The sequence below is a fragment of the Balaenoptera acutorostrata genome, chromosome 5 (assembly GCF_949987535.1).
Source record: "Balaenoptera acutorostrata chromosome 5, mBalAcu1.1, whole genome shotgun sequence".
Lineage (NCBI taxonomy): Eukaryota > Metazoa > Chordata > Mammalia > Artiodactyla > Balaenopteridae > Balaenoptera > Balaenoptera acutorostrata.
Window position 1 is genome coordinate 79,099,350 of NC_080068.1, and position 19,213 is coordinate 79,118,562.

A 19,213-nucleotide genomic window follows, 5' to 3' on the forward strand; every position below is an offset into this window, starting at 1 on the left:
AGCTCAAAGGACTTACTGTCACTTTTGTTCTAGGGTCAAAAGCAGAAAAACCATGCCTATTTGGCCTGATTTTAAATCTCAGATGTGCCCTTTGTGCTGCCCAATAACTACACTTGGTTTCCCCAGCCACTCACTCTAGCTCTCCTCAACTTTTTTTTTTTTAAATAAATTTATTTATTTGTTTTTATTTTTGGCTGTATTGGGTCTTCTTTGCTGCGCGTGGGCTTTCTCTAGTTGCGGCGAGTGGGGGCTACTCTTCGTTGTGGTGCCTGTGCTCATCGCAGAGGCTTCTCTTGTTGCGGAGCACGGGCTCTAGGCACGCGGGCTTCAGTAGCTGTGGCTCGCGGGCTCTAGAACACAGGCTCAGTAGTTGCGGCACACGGGCTTTGTTGGTCCGCGGCATGTGGGATCTTCCCGGACCAGGGCTTGTACCCGTCTCTCCTGCATTGGAAGTCGGCTTCTTAACCACTGCGCCACTAGGGAAGCCCTTTCCTCAACTTTTTCACACCTTCTTCCTGTCCTCAAACTGATAGCCCCTACTCTGTCATCCTTGCTTTGAAGTGATGACCTTCCTCCCTACTTCCGCTGAACTAAAGCTCTCAGAGGAGAACTTCAGTCTCCTATAATCACATCTACCCACCTACTGGCGTTTGCACTGGTATTCTGCTTTCTCTCCTGTTACTGTGGATGACCTATTCATGCTCCTGCAGGAAGCTGACTTCTCCACTTATACATTCACTAAGTTTATTCTCTCTTGTCTACTCAAGGACATCGCTCCATTGTTCTTTCTCTTTTCTCATGTGTTTTCCCTCACTACTGGACCATTTCCATATAAATATGCTATAACTTCTGGTATCTTAATGAGCAAAAACAACAACCTCCCTTGATTGCACATCCTCCTCTAGTTATCTTTTACAGCATTGGCTCCTGTTCAGTCTTTTTTTTTTTTTTTTTTTTTTTTTACTGGTTTCTCAGGGCTCAGCCCTCTTCTCTATGCTTGCTTTCTTAGTGATCTCCTTCAGCTTTATTGTTTTAAATACATCAATTTGCTCTTGATTCCCAAATTTGTGTCTCAGCCCCAGACCTCTCCTCTGAACCTGAGGTTCATATCTGTTAGCCTACTTGACATCTCTACTTGGACGTCTAAAGACATCTCAAACTTAACCTGTGCACAACAAACAACTCATCTCCAAAAACCTGTTCCCCAACCTGATAAATGGCCACTCATCCTTTTAGTTACTCAGGCCAAAATGTTGGAATCATCTTTCTTCTCTCATACCCACATCCAATCCTGTTTGACTACCTTCAAAATACATCCAGAACCCGGCCACTTCTCACCATGTCCACTCTTAATAGCCTGATCCAATCCACTGTTACCCTTACACAGACCAGTGCAATTCTCCCTGTTTCAATTTTTGCTCCTTTACAGTGTATTCACAAAGAGTAACCAGAGTAATTCTTTTAAAGTGTGAGTTGGAGCATGTCACCCTTCTGTTTAAAACCTCCTAGAACCTTCCTATCTCACTCAAAGAGCCACAGTTCTTACAATGGTCTACTAAGCCCTACCTGATTTGCCTCTTCCCTTACCTCCTTGACCTCATCTTCAATTACTTTCCCCCTTGCTCATTCTTTCTAACTATTCTGACCTCTTTCCTGATCCTCAAATAGGCCAGGCATGCTCCAACATCAGGGCTTTTGCATTTGCTCTTCTCTTACCTGGAACACCTCTTTAAGTAACTATCGGTTTGCTGCCTCACTTCTCTGAGGATCTTTGAGGTTCCCTAGCCACTCTATTTAGAATTGTAACCACTCCTGCCTCCCACCCTGAGGCACCCTCTTCTCTGCTGTTTTTTCTCCACAGACCTTTTCACCCCTGACATGCTATATCTTATACTTGTTTGTTGACTCTTATTCCAGAAAAATACAGGCTCCATAAAGGACAGTAATCTTTATTTTTGTTCAGTGGTGGCATAGTGCCCAGAACAGTTTTTGCCCATACTAGGTGCTCAATAAATATTTGTCAAATAAATGAATAAATTTCTAGGAAATTTTTGCAGCTTCAACAAATTGATCATGAACATTTAAAAATAATATTTTAAAAAAATGTGATATTAACCAATGCTGGGAAGAGTATGTGAGATAAGCACTCTCAAACACTGCTGTTTATAATATATGACCCAATAATTCCATGTTGGAGAATCCATCCCAAGGAGATCATTAGAAATGAAGACAAAAATTTATATACAAAGATGCCTATTTTTTAGTAGTTAAAAAAACACCTAAGTATCAAACATTAGAGGGGTGGCTAAGTACACTGAGATATGTCCCTATAATGAGATATTAAGCAACCATTAAAATAATGTTAACAAGGAACTTTTAATGACAGAGAACACATTTATAATATGATATTAAGAAAAAAGTTGGCTACAAGACTATATTATAGTATGAGCTCAATTGTATTAATGATATCTAGTCAGCACGAGTCTAGGCACTTTTTTCGGGGGAGTAAGATTTCAGGTTTTTAAAAGTATTTTTCTATACTTGCCAAATTTCCCATAGTGAGCTGACACTGTCATTAATGAACCTGTTCCCCTCATTCTTCTGTGCATATTATCTGGGAATGTCATACTTCACTGAATCTGAAATAGCCCCCGAACCTCACCTTTCAAAGCCTCCTGAATGTATTTCTCTAAGTAGTGTTTCCGGAGTTCATCATTTTCCAGAGACTGGTCGTCGATGCCACTGGCCGTGATGTAAACATCCACATCTCCATAGTTCCTCCGGATCCACTTCAGCACCTTGCGCTCTCCCCAGGGTATCACGGCCAGGCGGGTGGGGGAGCTCAGACAGGTGATGTCCTGCAGAAACTGGATGTCCCTGTCCGCGTCGTAGTTGCTGCCGTTCTGCCGCTCGTGCATCACGAACCTGGTGGTGAAGTGGTTCAGGGCGTAGAAGTCTGCAGTGCCCTTGACCAGCCTCCTTTCCTCCTCGGTGAACTGAGGCAGTGCGGAGCGCGTGAGCCCTTGCCTATTCTTGGAGGTGATGTACTCCCTCATGGCCAACGGGTAGTCCCCGGTCTTGAAGAGGGGCTCTGCGAACCAGGCGATTTCGAACTGGAGGAAGCGCTCGGCTGCCTTCCAGTGCGAGTCCGCATAGGGATTGGCGGGTTCGGCCCAGTCCGAGTGCAGAGACAGTGACACAACCCCGCGCTGCGCAGGCCTGTACTGCTGGTCGTAGAGGTGCCAGGCCAGGGCGTGGGCGATCATCAGGTGGTGGGCTGCCCAGTAGGTGTCGTTACTAGAGCGGTCGTAGATGTCACTCAGCCGGTTAGGCTCGTTGATGGTGATCCAGAGCTTCACGAGGTCCCCCAGCTCCTGGAAGCACAGGTCGGCATAGTCCTGGAAGGCCTTGGTCGTCGACCGGTTCAGCCACCCTCCACTGTGCAGCAGAGGTGTGGGGAGGCCTAGGTGGGCGTGGGTTGGATAGTACAACGTGACCATTGAGGAGATGTTGAGCTTCAGTCCCTCACTGACCACACACCTGTAGTACCTCAGAGCCTGTCGGTTAACCGTGGACAGGTTGCCAGTGGGAAGGATTGAGGGCCAGTCCAGAGCAAACCTGTAGTGGGTGACTTTCATTCTTGCCAACATCTCAAGCTGTCTTTTGACACTGACAAAATCCGTGCATTGAGCTGGTCGTGTTTTCAGCCTCACTCCTTCCACTCGGTGCAACAGTCTGTTGCCCGTCACATTCCACACATACAGGTGAGGATCGCTGAACTGTGGGGAGGAAGCCACCGACTCTGGCTGTGAAAAGCAAGCACATTCAAGTAAAGCACACCCTGGCAGACAGACTCAGCATACATCCTCTGAGAAGAAGAGCCTGACCTTACTTTGCCTCTCACTGACAATAGAGAAAATAAATGATGCACATGTCCTTCATAACAACATATGTCTTCCTGCTATTCTGGCGATGTCAGAAAAAAGGCCTGATGGGTTATCCTCCCTCTCAGCCCTTGAAATTTACTGGGGAGACCAGAAAATGTAGAGAAGGAACTACACCCAGGGCTTGCCTTGGAAAACAAGTTGTCTTTCAGAAAACACTGAGCATGGACTTCGCTGGTGGGACAGAAGTTAAGAATCTGCCTGCCAAGGCGGGGGACATGGGTTCGAGCCCTGGTCCGGGAAGATCCCACATGCCACGGAGCAACTAAGCCCGTGCGCCACAACTACTGAGCCTGCACTCTAGAGCCTGCGTGCCACAACTACTGAGCCTGCTCACCTACAGCCCGTGCTCTGCAACAAGAGAAGCCACCGCAGTGAGAAGCCCGTGCACCGCAACAAAGAGTAGCCCCCGCTCACTGCAACTAGAGAAAGCCCGTGCGCAGCAACAAAGACCCAACACAGCCAAAAATAAATAATAAATAAATTAATTAATTAAAAAAATAAAGAAAGAAAACACTGAGAAGCTGTTTTCCAGTACGTCGGTCCTAAAACCCCAGTAATGTAGTGAGGGTCTCATGTGATTCTGTTCAAATGCATCAGGAAATTGGCTTAGTCCTCTCAGTTAAAAGGAATCACAAAAGATGGACCTTCCACACCCTGCCATAAATTGAAGGCAAAGGTAACATTCCAGTTGTTGAGGATTTCACTGAGATCAGCACTTGGGGTTAGAGGGGGCTGGTTGACCCCAGCCACAGTTGCTAAAAGAGGACAGTGGGACAGGTTGGGGAATGACCCCTTGCATTTGCTGAAGGCATCTCTCTAACGCCTCTTATTTGAAAAGTCCAAGTGGTATCACATGTGCATCATTCTGTTTCTCCCCCACCCATGTGCCTGTGAGAACAAAGCATTTATTCATCTAAAGGAGAATACTCAACACCCTCCTTACATAAGGGACTTGAACTATGAAAAGAGAGGACCCTGAAATAACCGCCAGAAACTCCCAAGTTGACTCTTGGATCTGATGACGTCCCATTCCCTGCCCCTCTACCAGAGAGAGAGCCCTGGACTCCTGTTCTAATTCTGTCCCTTTAAAACTCAAGGCTTGGCAGCTCTGTATAGTGACAGAGCAATCTCACGCACCTCACAGGTGTGCTGTGAGAAGTCTGTGATCTGGGCAACTGCTCTGTCAACTCTAAAGCACTCTACAAACATAAGGTACTTATAACTTGGGTTTAGTTTTCCTTGCAATAATTGCCTGCTAGGCCCTTGAGTCTAAATTAAAACAGAAAAGGGCTTAAGAAAAACATATCCAAATTCAAGCTTAATTAAAAAAAAGTAAAAGTTCTGAACTTGTTTTAAAGTGCCTTTTCTTCCCATGACTGAATTTAAATACACCTGGAATAAATGGGTAATTAACCTTTGGTAAATATTTTCCCTCTAATTGTTTTCTCGTGTGTCATCCTTCATAGTCTAATTACAAAATCATATCATTCCCACTTGCCATCTGCCAGCCAGTTATTTAGAACATTAAACTGAGAGAACATTGATCATGTGAGCATGAAGGTAAATCTGTATATAATTATTAGAGTAAAACCCTCCTAGCCTAGATGGTCAGTTTCAGTGTTTTGAAATCTCAGAGCATCATGATATTGAAAGTGTATTTACAAAGGGAAATCTTACCATAAGGTAAGGCAAGATCAAATGAAAAATCTCTTACTTTTTTTTTTTTTTTTGGCCAAGGCGCGGTTTGCAGGATCTTAGTTCCCTGACGTGGGATTGAACCGGGCCACGGCAGTGAAAGCGCCGACTCCTAACCACTGGACTGCCAGGGAATTCCCCAAATCTGTCTTACTTTAAAAAATCTCCAGAAAACATTAGTCTTAGCCAGTGTGTGATTAAGCTGCCGATAGAAATAGTTAAAGTATTGCACCCTGATCTCAACTCTGGCTCCCAGAGCTTGGTTCTAAAGTTCTATTTTCCACTAAAAGGATCCTGGGGTTTTTGGAGTAATGGTTTTTTCCAGGTCTGGGGCAGGAAAAGAATGAAGTGATGCTGGTACATCTTGTGCCAGAAAAATAAGGAAGTGCTTAAAAACTGAAAGGGAAATGTCAAAAAGACACAGGAGCAGCTTGAAAGAGTTCCATTGGCCAAATTTGAGAAAATTTGAGTATCAAAAGGCCCAATGAAACAATGACAACAATGAATTATAACACATTGAATTTAAAAGAATTCACCAAATAAATATAGAAGGAATAATCTAATTAGAAATTCACCATTTTGCAATCTACAAAGTAATCATTAATTCAGGCAAGGTTATTGTATCAATGTTAAGACCATTGGTTAAATGTTGTTGGGGAACAGGATATTTATACAGTCTCAAATTATCACCATCAGATTAATTCTTAATTACAAATGGAAAAGGTACTTTTCAGTTAAGAGATCTGGCAAATGCCACCTTAACCAAGAAATCTGGTGACTATTCCTTCAACTAATGTCTTCAGTAATGAAACAAACTGATTTTATGTGCCTCCTAATTTGATGTATGGGAAATACACAACATCATCTATGTAGTATTATTTCCAGAAATGGTTAACTAATCTAATAAAGAAACAGAGAAATCCATGAAACACTCTACAAGCATCTGGCCTGAACTCTTCAAAAATGTCAATACCAAGAGATTAGGGGGATCGCTCTGAATTAAAAGGCTAAAGATACACAACAACAAATATGTGTTCCTTGTTCATGATAAAAAAAAAGTTTTTTTTGATCTATAAAGGACATTTTTGGGACATTTAGGAAAATTTGAATATGGATTGTATGTTGGATGATATTGAATAAATATTAAATATCCTGAGTATGATAATAGTATGAGATAGGAGAATGTCACTGTTCATAGAAGACACATGCTGAAATATTTTGGGGTAAAGTATAATGATGTCTGCAACTTTTTAATGGTTCTAAAAGAGAGAGAGATAAACCAAACATGGCAACATGTTAACAATCAGCCAATCTTGATGAAGGGAATATGGGTGTTTATTGTACTAGTTTGAAATTTTTCAAAACAAAATGTTGGAGAAGAATATTGAAGGAAAAAAAGGTTGGAGGAAAATAAGATGTGTGTGGGTAGGCATAGCAATATTTTTAAAATGTTACTTTCACTTTATTAGTCTTCCTATAGAAAACATCTACTCTTTTGCCTACCCATCATCTATTCATACATCATCTGGCTGAGTTTTCAAAACGCACCCTAATTTTTCTTGGCAAACAACTCATCCTCACTCCTGGTTTAAGTTCAAGGGACACTGACTCCTTGATGGGCTCCAGGTGTGAGCAAGAAACCCAGGCCTGGTTGATCACAGAATTACTTTCCCCTGACCCAAGTGATCATCTCTTGCTCTGAGTAATAGGAGTAGGGTCCACAGAGGGGGCAGACATTCACACTGTCAAACACTGGGGAACAGATGGGTCTTCAGAGGAAGCAGGAACTTACAGGTTGGGTCATGTACAGGCTGGAACTCTTGTCTCCCCTGGGGCCTCTCTTTGCTGGGTCTGGAATTTTGGAAAATATAAACCTACTTGAAGTGGTATGGAAAAGCTGGCCTGCCTGTGTCATGTGGAGGAGGAGATAGACACTGGGTAAGTAGGTGGCTCTCCAGGGGACACAAACTGAAGGTGAGTCACTGTGTTTATATTACTCTCTATATCTTTCCCCCTTTTATCACCTCTGAGCCTTTACTAAAGTCTTATTTAAATATCGGTAGGGGTTGAGATTCATAACTTTGCCCACTCATGGTTTGGGCCATTTTGTCTGGCCCTATCCCTTGCACATCTTGTTTTTCCATATGCTTCTAGAATACAAGTAATAGTGTGGTATTGTGGGGTCTTATAGCATAATGGTCGGGAGACAGACAAATCTGGGTAACCCGGACAAGTTATGTAACCTCCCTAAACTTCAGGTTCTTTGCCTATAAAATGAGGTGTGTTTTTTTTTTTTTTTAATTATTTATTTATTTATTTATTTATGGCTGAGTTGGGTCTTCGTTTCTGTGCGAGGGCTTTCTCCAGTTGCGGCGAGCGGGGGCCACTCTTCATCACGGTGCGCGGGCCTCTCACTATCGCGGCCTCTCTTGTTGCGGAGCACAGGCTCCAGATGCGCAGGCTCAGTAATTGTGGCTCACGGGCCTAGTTGCTCCGCGGCATGTGGGATCTTCCCAGACCAGGGCTTGAACCCGTGTCCCCTGCATTGGCAGGCAGATTCTCAAGCACTGCGCCACCAGGGAAGCCCAGAGGTGTGTTTTTTTTTTTTAATTTAATTTTATTTATTTTTTATACAGCAGGTTCTTATTAGTTATCTATTTTATACATATTAGTGTATACATGTCAATCTCAATCTCCCAATTCATCCCATCACCACCAACCCCCCTGCCACTTTCCTCCATTGGTGTCCATACGTTTGTTCTCTACATCTGTGTCTCTTAAAATGAGGGTTTTAAGATTAAGTAGACAGGGACTTCCCTGGTGGTGCAGTGGTTAAGAATCTGCCTGCCAATGCAAGGGACATGGGTTCGAGCCCTGGTACAGGAAGATCCCACATGCTGCGGAGCAAATAAGCCCCTGCGCCACAACTACTGAGCCTGTGCTCTAGAACCCGAGAGCCACAACTACTGAGCCTGCATGCCTAGAGCCTGTGTTTTGCAACAAAGAGAAGCCACCGCAGTGAGAAGCCTGCACACCACAACGAAGAGTACCCCCTGCTTGCCACAACTAGAGAAAGCCTGCCCACAGCAACGAAGACACAACACAGCCAAAAATAAATAAATAAAATTAAAATAAAAGATTAAGTAGACAGAATGCACATACATATAGCAGTTAAGTGCTTGGTACATAGTAGGAGCTTCAAAAAATAGTTATTATTATTTTAGAAAGAGCATTGTGCATCTGGGGGCTTGAAGTTTGCCTGCTACAGTTCTGCCACTATTTGTGTTACCTTGGGCAAGTCACTTAGGTCTCAATTATTAATTGATGGGTCTTACTTTCCTCAGCTATAAAATGAAGAATTTGGAGTAAGAGGTTTCGAAGGGCTCACCTGGCTCTAAAAGTTGACCTTATTCATGCACTATGCATTGAGCACCTGCCATGTGCCTGACATTGCTCTAGTAAGGCATACAGCAGGCAGCAAAGCCTCAAACGTCTCCACCTCTTGCGGAGAAAGTTTGCATTCTAGTAGGGGAAGACAGGTGATCAGTAAGAAAAATGTGTAAAGTGGTTATCAGGGGCTGGGGGTGGGGGAAATGGGGAGATGCCGGTTGAAGGGCACAAACTTCCAGTTATAATATTAACATGTTCTGGGGGTCTGTTGTACAGCATGGTGACTATAGTTAATAATATTGTATTATATACTTGAAAGTTGCTAAGAGAGTAGATCTTAAATTTTCTCACCACAAAAAAAGAAATGGGAATTGCGTGTGATGGTATGGAAGTGATAGCTAATGCCATAGTGGTAATGATTTTGTAATATATAACTGTATCAAATCAACACATTGTACTCCTCAAATTTACACAATATTGTATGTCAATTGTATCTCAGTAAAGCTGGAGAAAAAAGGGAAATGTGTAATGTACATAGTATGCTAGAGGATGGTGAATGCTATGTAGGAAAATAGAGCAGGAAGGGGGAATGTGCACTGATAGTGTTGGAGTTATGCTTTTTGGAGTGGAGGGAAGCCTTATTGAGAAGGTGACATCTGAGTAAACATCTGAAGAAGGTGAGGAATGAGACAAGTCAGGAGGCCCCACTGGGGTATAAAGACCTCATAAGGCAAATAACCCAAATTTATCAAATAAGAGGAATCACTTAAATAAAAGGTCACTAACAATTTGCTTTTGACGAAACAAAAATCTAGGGAATTCCTGGCATTCCAGTGGTTAGGACTCGGTGCTTTCACTGCTGAGGGCGTGGTTTCAATCCCTCGACTAAAATCCTGCAAGCCGTGCAGCCCAGCCAAAAAATTTTAAAAAAAAATCTATAAAATTATTTTCCCTTAATTTTGACACTACTAACAAATGCCTCTCACAAAAATGACTGTAAGTTCCCTCTAGACTGCACACAACTTGAGGGCAGTATGAAAAGCTCTCAGTAAGCATGAATTCTTCTCTTCCTCTTCCTTCCTCTTTCCCCACCTACCCCTCATAACCTCCAAGTGATCATGGTATTTGATATTGTCTGACAGCTATCTCCTAGATGTCACTGAGTAAAGTGAAAGAAAATATTGTGTACTACTTGCACCACTTTATAGTTAATTTGTAAGTAGCCACTTACCTTAAGGACAGATTCAGTGACGCCCCAGGAGAAATCACAGGGAAACTGACCCTGCACATCTGGTGTGGACTCTTTCAAAGTGAAACCATTTTCTTGTATGATCTGTTTATAGTAACGTGCTGAAGACTTAGGCTTTCTTTCTTTTTGTTTACTATTAAAATCCACATAAAATAATCCTCGGCGAGTGGTGTAAGCATCCTGCCATTCAAAGCCATCCAGGAGGGACCAGGCAGTGTAACCAAACACTCGTATTTCATCAAACTTGATTGCTGCACAGAAGGAAAAAAGCAGAGATGTTCAGAGGACTACACACTCTGGTTCATGTTTACGACCTCACTAATGACATGCCAGGGGCGGCATATTGTGAAAGCAAACTTTTTCCTAATTTGCAGGCCCAATATATCAAATAGAAAATTTATTTTTATATTTGAAAAGGGGCAGTTATTTTCATCTAGAGTGGTCTTCCCAAGTGAATGACACAGTTAAAGGATAAAATTTAAAATATTCCTGAGACTTAGTGTGCAAATCTGTGTCAGAGGACTTCCCTGGTGGCACAGTGGTTAAGAATTCGCCTGCCAATGCAGGGGACGTGGGTTCGATCCCTGGTCTGGGAAGATCCCACATGTTGCGGAGCAACTAAGCCTGTGTGCCACAACTACTGAGCCTGCGTTCTAGAGCCCGCATGCCACAACTACTGAAGCCCGTGTGCCTAGAGCCCGTGCTCCACAACAAGAGAGGCCACCGCAGTGAGAAGCCCGTGCACCACAAAGAAGAGTAGCCCCCGCTCGTAGCAACTAGAGAAAGCCTGCACACAGCAACGAAGACCCAACGCAGCCAAAAATAAATAAATAAATAAATAAACAAATAAATAAATAGCAGTTGAGGATTTATAAGAAGAAAAAAAAAAACAAGTAAAATACTGAATTGAAATAGTTAAAAAAAAAGATCTGTGTCAGAGGGCATGGTAATTTCCAGAACCCTTTGGGACCAATGTAGATGTCTGCTCATGACCAAGAGTTTCTCATTTCAACCTTGGGTTGGTTCCCATTTGTGGACAAACTATCTTCTGTGAAACAATCTTCAGGGACTGAAATATCAGCTTTGAGAATGAGCATATGTGAATGTAGATTTAAGGAGGAGAAGGAAGCACAGTGATGTAAGAGAACAAGAACTGACTGGGCCGAGGGGCAGGAGGGGAGAGGACTTGCTCTACTGTGCTCCTGGGACGGGGCTATTGGGCAAGTTTCTCGATCTCTGTTTCCTCATTTGTAAATAGAGAAGTTTGGAAAAGATGATCTCTCAGGAACTTTCTAGCTTTAAATTCAATAACTTTTAGGAACTAGATAAAAATGAAATATGCAATAAAAACAACAAATACCCCAATCAATCATGAACCATTTTTCTTTTCTTAAAAGCTTTCATTTTCTCATGGTAATGTCTCATTTCTGCACTTTGGGGGTTTTATCACTGATATACTTTTCCTAAAAGGTGGAGTCAATGTCAAGGGAATTGATGTCAAGAGATTCTGATGTGGGACTTCCCTAGTGGTCCAGTGGTTGGGACTCTGTGCTTCCACTGCAGCGGGCGTGGGTTCCATCCCTGGTCGGGGAATTGGGGTCCTGTATGCCGCATGGCACGGCCAAAAAAAAGGGGTTCCGATGAAATAAATATGTTTCAGCAGGCCCTGGTTCTAGTCTCTCTGGTGTCATAGGGTCCTGAGGAGAGGTGGAATGGTAACGCCTGGGGAATGACACCACTTTTGCCAAAGTGCTTGGCATTTGGCCCGGGCCCTGTGGGCAGAGTCCTCTGCTCTGGAGGCCCCCATGTGCATGCGCCCCGTGGCTGGGCAAGGCTCTGTTCCATATGCTCCTCCTGCAAGTTGGGACAGCACGTCTTGCTCTCCCTGAGGACCCTCCCTGAACATTCTCTTCTGCAGAACCAGGGATTTTTCTCCAAGCTTGTGACATTTTTTTTTCTCTTGGCCATGCTGTGCCACCTTCGGGACCTTAGTTCCCTGACCAGGGATCGAACCCGGACCCTCAGCAGTGAAAGCCACGAGTCCTAACCACTGGACCTCCAGGGAATTCCCTCCAAGCTTGTGACTTCTAAAGAGAGCTACAGAGTTGTAGAAAGATCCACTGAGAATTCCTTTATATAGGAGAGAAATGGGGCCCAACTCTGTAGGGGACAGAACATCATAATTCGAGCTTGTCCTCTGCTCCATTATTTCAGTCAGCCACCTGCAGATGTCACTACCTGAGTAAAGGAAAAGGAATGAGGGGATGGGTAGGGATTAGAGAAATATCTAAGAACAATAGAAGTTGCTCAGTTTAGCCATTCATGGCTCATTCTTTGTCTTCAGACTTTTCGTCACTGAGTCATGTAGTAGAGTAAAAGGAGCACAATCAAAAAAAGCTTTCAGCATTTTAGACTAAAGTACTACTGTTAGAAAACTTTTGACATGTCTCCTTTAGCATTATGTCCTTTTAAAAGGAATGAAACAGCATCCTGTTGCCAATTAAGGATGTATCTACAGTGTAAAACTATTGTTTTCAGACCTTTATTTAAAAGGACACGAGAGTGGGACTTCTCTGGGGGCTCAGTGGTTAAGAATCCACCTGCCAATGCAGGGGACGTGGGTTGAATCCCTGGTCTGGGAGGATCCCACATGTCACGGAGCAACTAAGCCCGGGCACCACAACTACTGAGCCTGCGCTCTAGAGCCCACGAGCCACAACTACTGAGCCCACGTGCCACAACTACTGAAGCCCACGCGCCTAGAGCCTGTGCTCTGCAACAAGAGAAACCATGGCAATGAGAAGCCCGCACGCCGCAACGAAGAGTAGCCCCCGCTCACCGCAGCTAGGGAAAAGCCCATGCGCAGCAATGAAGACCCAACGCAGCCAAAAATAAATAAATAAATACATTTATAAAAAAAAAAGGATGAGAGTAACGTTAAAAAATTCTGTCAACATTGGAAAATAGGAAAGTCCAACAATGACCATAACAACAATAATCATATATTCAAAGGTGACTTTAAATACCCTATAGCATAAGTATTCAAGACAGTTGTTTTGAGCTAATGTGCAACCAACCTTGGAGAACCTGGTTGAGGAAGTTCTTCATCATGTAGATGGCTGTGGTATCCTCTGTTTTCACATGACTGTCCGTGAACCAGCCATTCTCAGTGATCAGGATTCGGGGATTGCCATATTCCAGTTTAATCCAGTTCAGCACGTCTCTTAAATTGAGGGACACATTTTGTCCCATTTTAGCCATGGTGTTGTAGGGCTTGAAATTGTTGGGTCCAAAGGAAAAGGCAAAGAAGTCAGCTGTGCCCCTCACCTCATTCTTCTCCGCTTCAGAGAAGAGGGGTAGAATGGAGAACAACTTCTTTTTCATCACCTCTGGATAGTTACCATCCCCGTGGATAGGGTTGGCAAACCACCCGAGCACAGAAACCATGGATTGTTGGCACTTGAGTATATCCATTGTGTTTTCTGATCTATTTGGTTCAATCCAGTGGGATCCCAACGTGATGGATAACCGACCCTTCTGATGTGGGCGGAAATTTCTATTGTAGTTATGCCAGACTTTCGAATGAGCCTAAGAACAAGAAAATATTGTTAATCTTTACTGTCCTTACTCACAGGGTTGTGACTTGGCTGATAGAAGGTCTTCTCATGTACAAATTAGTGAAGCATTGGGTGCTGCAGGGGAAAGCTGCCAGGGAACCCTGATGACCGCAAAGTCTGCTCTCTGTTCACTTCCCCTGTGCTTCCAACCTAAAGCCTCCCCTATAGGATTACTGAGAGGCAGGCAGAGAGCTCTTGTCCTAGCTCCATCTTACTTCTCCTCTCCCTGGCTCCCTTCCGGGATCTCTCAGGGCTGGGTACAGGTAAGACACTATGTGGATTATAGGGTTTCTTCCTCTACATAGAAAGACTCAGAGCAGTGCTCTCTCATTGTTCTACAGAGTCTTCTTTTGGCCCTAACTTAGAAGTCCAGGATAATACAATTTCTAAGTTCTGTAAATGGATAGTAATAGAGCTCACCTCCTAGGCTTGTTGTAAGGATTGAATGAATTAATGCACTCTAGAACAGTGGCTGGCACACAGTATAGCTCTATATAAGCCTTAGCTATTATTACTATTATTATAGAAGGGTGGCAGGCATGTCACAGTGCAGAAAACCAGTGGAAATAGTGTAGGATTTGGGATCAGCACACTTGGGTTTGAAGTTCAGGTACTAACTATAGTAGCCTTAGATAAGGCACTTAACCTGTCTGAAATCTCTTCGTATCCTCAGCTGTAAAATGAAGTTAAAATAATAATACTCTTTGTAAAGTTGTTGTTAGATGTAGAGCTAATGTGTATATTAAATATGTAGCATAGAATAGAGCACCTAGGAGCTACTGCCTAAAGATGGATGTTATTATTATTGGTCCCCCTGGAATTTATATTTCCTGTTGCGTTCACTTAAAACAGAGCCTCACGATCAGTTTCCAGTCTATTTAATAGGTACTTACTGAGCACTGACTCAATGCCTGTCTTGCCCTGCCCTGAGAGGCTGAAATAAATGGTGCAGGGATTTGCTCTCAGGAGCCAGTAATGGGAAAATGGGAAAATAATGGGAAAATAAGACTAAAATGTATGAAAGAGAAACATATAAAACTGAATAAAATAAGACACTAAAGTAAGGCAGAGGCATGGTTCAATAAAGAACCATGCGCTGTATGGTTCTTAACTTGAGGACTCCAGTTAAGGACTCAAGGCCAGTTAAATGCGCAAGGTCTCCTTCCTGCCTGGCCAGCCAGAGCTTGCTCCTTTATGTATCCGCTTCTCCTCCTCTCAGCACCTGACTTGCTTGTCTCTTGATGGCTCTTCCCAGGTCTGCCAATTTCTCCTCTAATTGGATGTTTCTAAAACAAGGGCACAAACCCTTACTATTTGTAACCCACAAAGTCTGCTTTCAGTCTTGTTCTTTAGCTTTCCTTTTGCTCATTGGAGATATTTTATATTGGGCTGAATTATCCAAAAGTGCCTTTTTGTAGGTCAAAAACAAAAAAATACGAGCAATGGCTCAAACCTAATAGATCCTGTGGACATTAAAAATGTTCCATAAACTCTGTTAGGTGGGGAAAGATAGACATTAATGTAAGGGCTGAGGGTTCCAAAACTGGTGTCTCCATGCTTTATGCAAGAATAGCTAATTTAAATAATTCCATGAAAGATTTTCTGAAGAAGTAGATGCCTCAAGGTATTACCTCTATCTACCTGTTCTTACTCCGTTTTCATTGGAAGATCCTGGAACCACTTAGCACCCAAATATTCCTAAAGATCCTTAAGAATGTCCTTCTCAGAAAAGTGTTCAGGCTGTAGACTCCTCCCCTGCCTCCACCCCTAGGTTCCAGCTTCTGAAAGGAATCTCAGGGCAGCCCAGGTCAGATTCCACCTTAAGTGATCTCAGCAGTTCTTTCTGGACTTTTCTGGGGCTGAAATCACAGCAGAAAGTCTTTTTTTTTTTTTTTTTAACACATTTATTAGAGTATAATTGCTTTAAAATGGTGTGTTAGTTTCTGCTTTGTAACAAAGTGAATCAGCTATACATATACATATATCCCCATATCCCCTCCCTCTTGTGTCTCCCTCCCACCCTTCCTATCCCATCCCTCTAGGTGGTCACAAAGCACTGAGCTGATCTCCCTGTGCTATGTGGCTGCTTCCCACTAGCTATCTATTTTACATTTGGTAGTGTATACACAGCAGAAAGTCTTAGCTGCATTTTTCCTGATTTGAAACAAAAGCAATCATGCATTACTAGAATTCACAGGGAGGCATTCTTTGCTTTATTCTAAGCAGTCACTTAATCCCTTGGTAGCCTCAGCGCTTTCATCCATAAAAGCCGCAGTGAGTGATCAGTACGCCTCTTTAGGGTAGGTGTGCACCTCTGATGTGTAAACTGTGAAGCACTAAACACACGTAAGGTTCTGAGCCATAAACTAGCTGCCTTGCGAATATGATGCCATCAGACACTAAAGGGAGGGTGAGATGAAATTAGCATAAATTTATTAAACCAGTCTTAATAGCAATTAACCGGTTCTAATAGCGAAAAAAAGGAGGGGGGCTTTTCTTTGAAATAGATATTCTATTGCATATTTCTGTAACTATATGAAAGATGGCCTAAGCTGTGATAACAGACATGCAATAGCTTGTATACCTTAATACCTTAAGGTATTATAAGGTACCTTATATAGCTTAATACCTTTGCAATAGCTTTCCAAGCGAGTTTTCTGGAGATATATATCTCTCCATATATCTATATATACATGTGTTGTTATGCCCCAAGTTGACCTTGGTGTTTCACAGTGTCTCTTTCACCTTTGCTGCTATTTGCATAGGCTATCAAGGTATCTAGGGTTATCTTTGCTCTGGGCTGAAGACAGTCTCTCCATCCTCATGTGGAGAATGTGGGGGAGGTTCTTTGTGCAGCACTTGTAGTTATAATCTGATCCTGTTCGCCAGGTAACAAGGTAAAAACTATTGCTCTGAGGCAGTGGGTTTGACATAACTCCTGATGAAACTGGGGTATCTATGCGTGTGCTTTGGTCCATCGCTCATAAAGGAGGTCTGTTAGGGAAACTGAACTGGGGTTGGCGGGGGAGTGCAACCTGGGCCCTGCAACCTTGCACAACAGTCATTCTGTGATTTTCCAAGGTTACCCTCTATCTTGTACAAGGCCGTCTACCTTTGGAATGATTGATTTAAGGGAGCTTCAACCTTTGTTCTTTAGATTCAGTAGCTTAAAGGGGAAGTCAGCTTTTTCTTTTTGAGGCAGATAGCAAGGCCTAATGTCATTGAGAGACAGCCAGGGGCCTAATATCTCATTCTGTTCCCTCCTCTAATCTAACGTAGCAGCTCTTTGATGCCCCTGGAAGTCCAGACTCAGATAAGTTCTGTGGATGATAGGAGGCAAATAAGATAGCTGGACAACTTTAGAAACAAAGATGAAGAAAGGGTCAGAGGTCAGGGAGACGTGGTGGAAGGGACACGGGTGGAAGGCAGTGCTTTGAAAGGTGTGCATTGAAGAAACCTAGCGCATCACACGTGTCTGTATTTAAGGAACACCCAATCATTTGTCAAAAATTAAATTTTTGTTAAATTTTCAAATCTGTGCATGAATTTAGTCACATTTTGGCTGAAATATTTTCATGTGAACTATAAACTTGTTTATTGTTAAAGCTATTTAATAAAGTATTAAATGGAAATCATTAAAGAAAATTTACTTTAAAACTCCACAGAGCAAACTGTTTTCATATTTCTGTGTTCCCCCCAACTTTTCCAAATATATTTCCCAGCTAAAGTCACTCTAACATTTTCCATGTTATTTTTAGTTTTCATAATAATCTTAGTATAACAATTCATCAATCTAATGAAATATGATTTACTTAGTCATCTCCCTCTTTTGATAAAAATTAGCTTGTTTTTCTTTTCCTGCCTTCTTTCCTTCCTTCTTCCCTCCCTTTACTTACCCTCCCTCCCTCCCTCCTTCCTCTCTCTCTCTTTCTCTCTCTTCATGCCTTCCTTCCTTCCTGTCATAAATAATGTAGTAACTAACTTTGGTCATATAACTTTTAATTTGTTTGAATTCTTTCCTTTTTTTAATCCCAGGAATGAGCTACCTATTTTTTGAATTGTTTTGCATGTTTCCAAATTGATTTCCATACATTTTGTCCTTCACTGTGAGTGTTTTCTGACCACCTGCTTGGAATCATTGATTGCTCTTTTGGGGGATAACTGGCCATCAGGAATGATATAAAAGTGCTACTCACCTACTTGGTACCACAGGGGACAGGACCCGGGTCTTGAAAGCAGGACACCCAGGCTCTAGCACTGGCCCTGCTACTAATTAGCTTTACGGTCTTGGATCAGTCAATTCCCTCTTAGCAGCCTCAGTTCCCTCCTTCATTATACTGAGCTAAAAATAAACACTCTAGAGAATCATTGTGAAGATGGAATGAGGTAATACATGTAAAGACCCTATGAAAACCACACGAACTTAAATTTGAAGGACTTTGAAAGAGCGAGCTGAAAATTATTTAACCTGCTGTGCAGAACTGTGGGAAGTTGTGTAGGCGTGAGGGTTGTTCGCAGATGGCTCTCCCTGACCTCTCAAGGCTCGCAGCTGACCGTTTTGTCCTCATTTATTTTTTTGCTGCTGATCAAAATTATTCATTGTTCATTTGGGCTAGAATTAATTTCAGTTTGATTTATTATTTAATTTACTCAGCACTTCTTTATATTAAGTATCAAGTTTTCTACTAGTTACAATTGCTGCTCTTCCAGATTATTTAACATTCATTCATTCCACAAATATTTATTGGGTGCTTAAGATATGTGAACTTTATTGTTCATTGCTAAAAAAAAATTATGTGATTGTTATTTTCTTATTAATTTTTTGGCCATCTTGAAACTCTCTTGGAAACAATATCTTACCCTCATTATTCTTAGGAGAGAATTTAAATATTAACAAAAGTTACCACCTTTCATAAAGAAAATATTTACCCATTCTATTTTTAATGGTTCGAATTCGTATTTTCTATAGTTGGACTAACTCAGTAATGATCATTTTAAAATTCATTTTCCTCCTATTTTCTTTTCAATCATTGTATTTTCAACTTATTCTAACAAATCATTGATTGTTATCAATTTGCCTAGTGTCAGGATTTCCGCATAGAAATCACGTAAAAACTAAACTCTAATATACTTGTTCCTTAAAAAAAGTCCTATTATTGTTATAGAATTCTAATTTCAATTATAATATTACTAAACTAAACCAGTGCCTGAGCCAGAATCTAAACCTGGCAACACAAAGGGAAAAAGGTCTAGAATAAAGTTCATAATTTATTAAATGAAGCATCTGTGGGTTTCCCCAGATATTAGAAGGGCAC

The 19,213-nt window shown here is 42.2% G+C and overlaps 1 protein-coding gene across 1 annotated transcript in view; it reads right to left on the reverse strand.

Annotated features, from left to right (window-relative positions):
• KLB (klotho beta) overlaps window positions 1-19,213 on the reverse strand; it is a 34,981-nt gene that overhangs the window by 771 nt on the left and 14,997 nt on the right. The window contains 3 exon segments of the mRNA XM_007178812.2: window positions 2,663-3,806; window positions 10,264-10,532; window positions 13,359-13,869. Coding sequence (XP_007178874.1) covers window positions 2,663-3,806; window positions 10,264-10,532; window positions 13,359-13,869 — 1,924 coding nt within the window.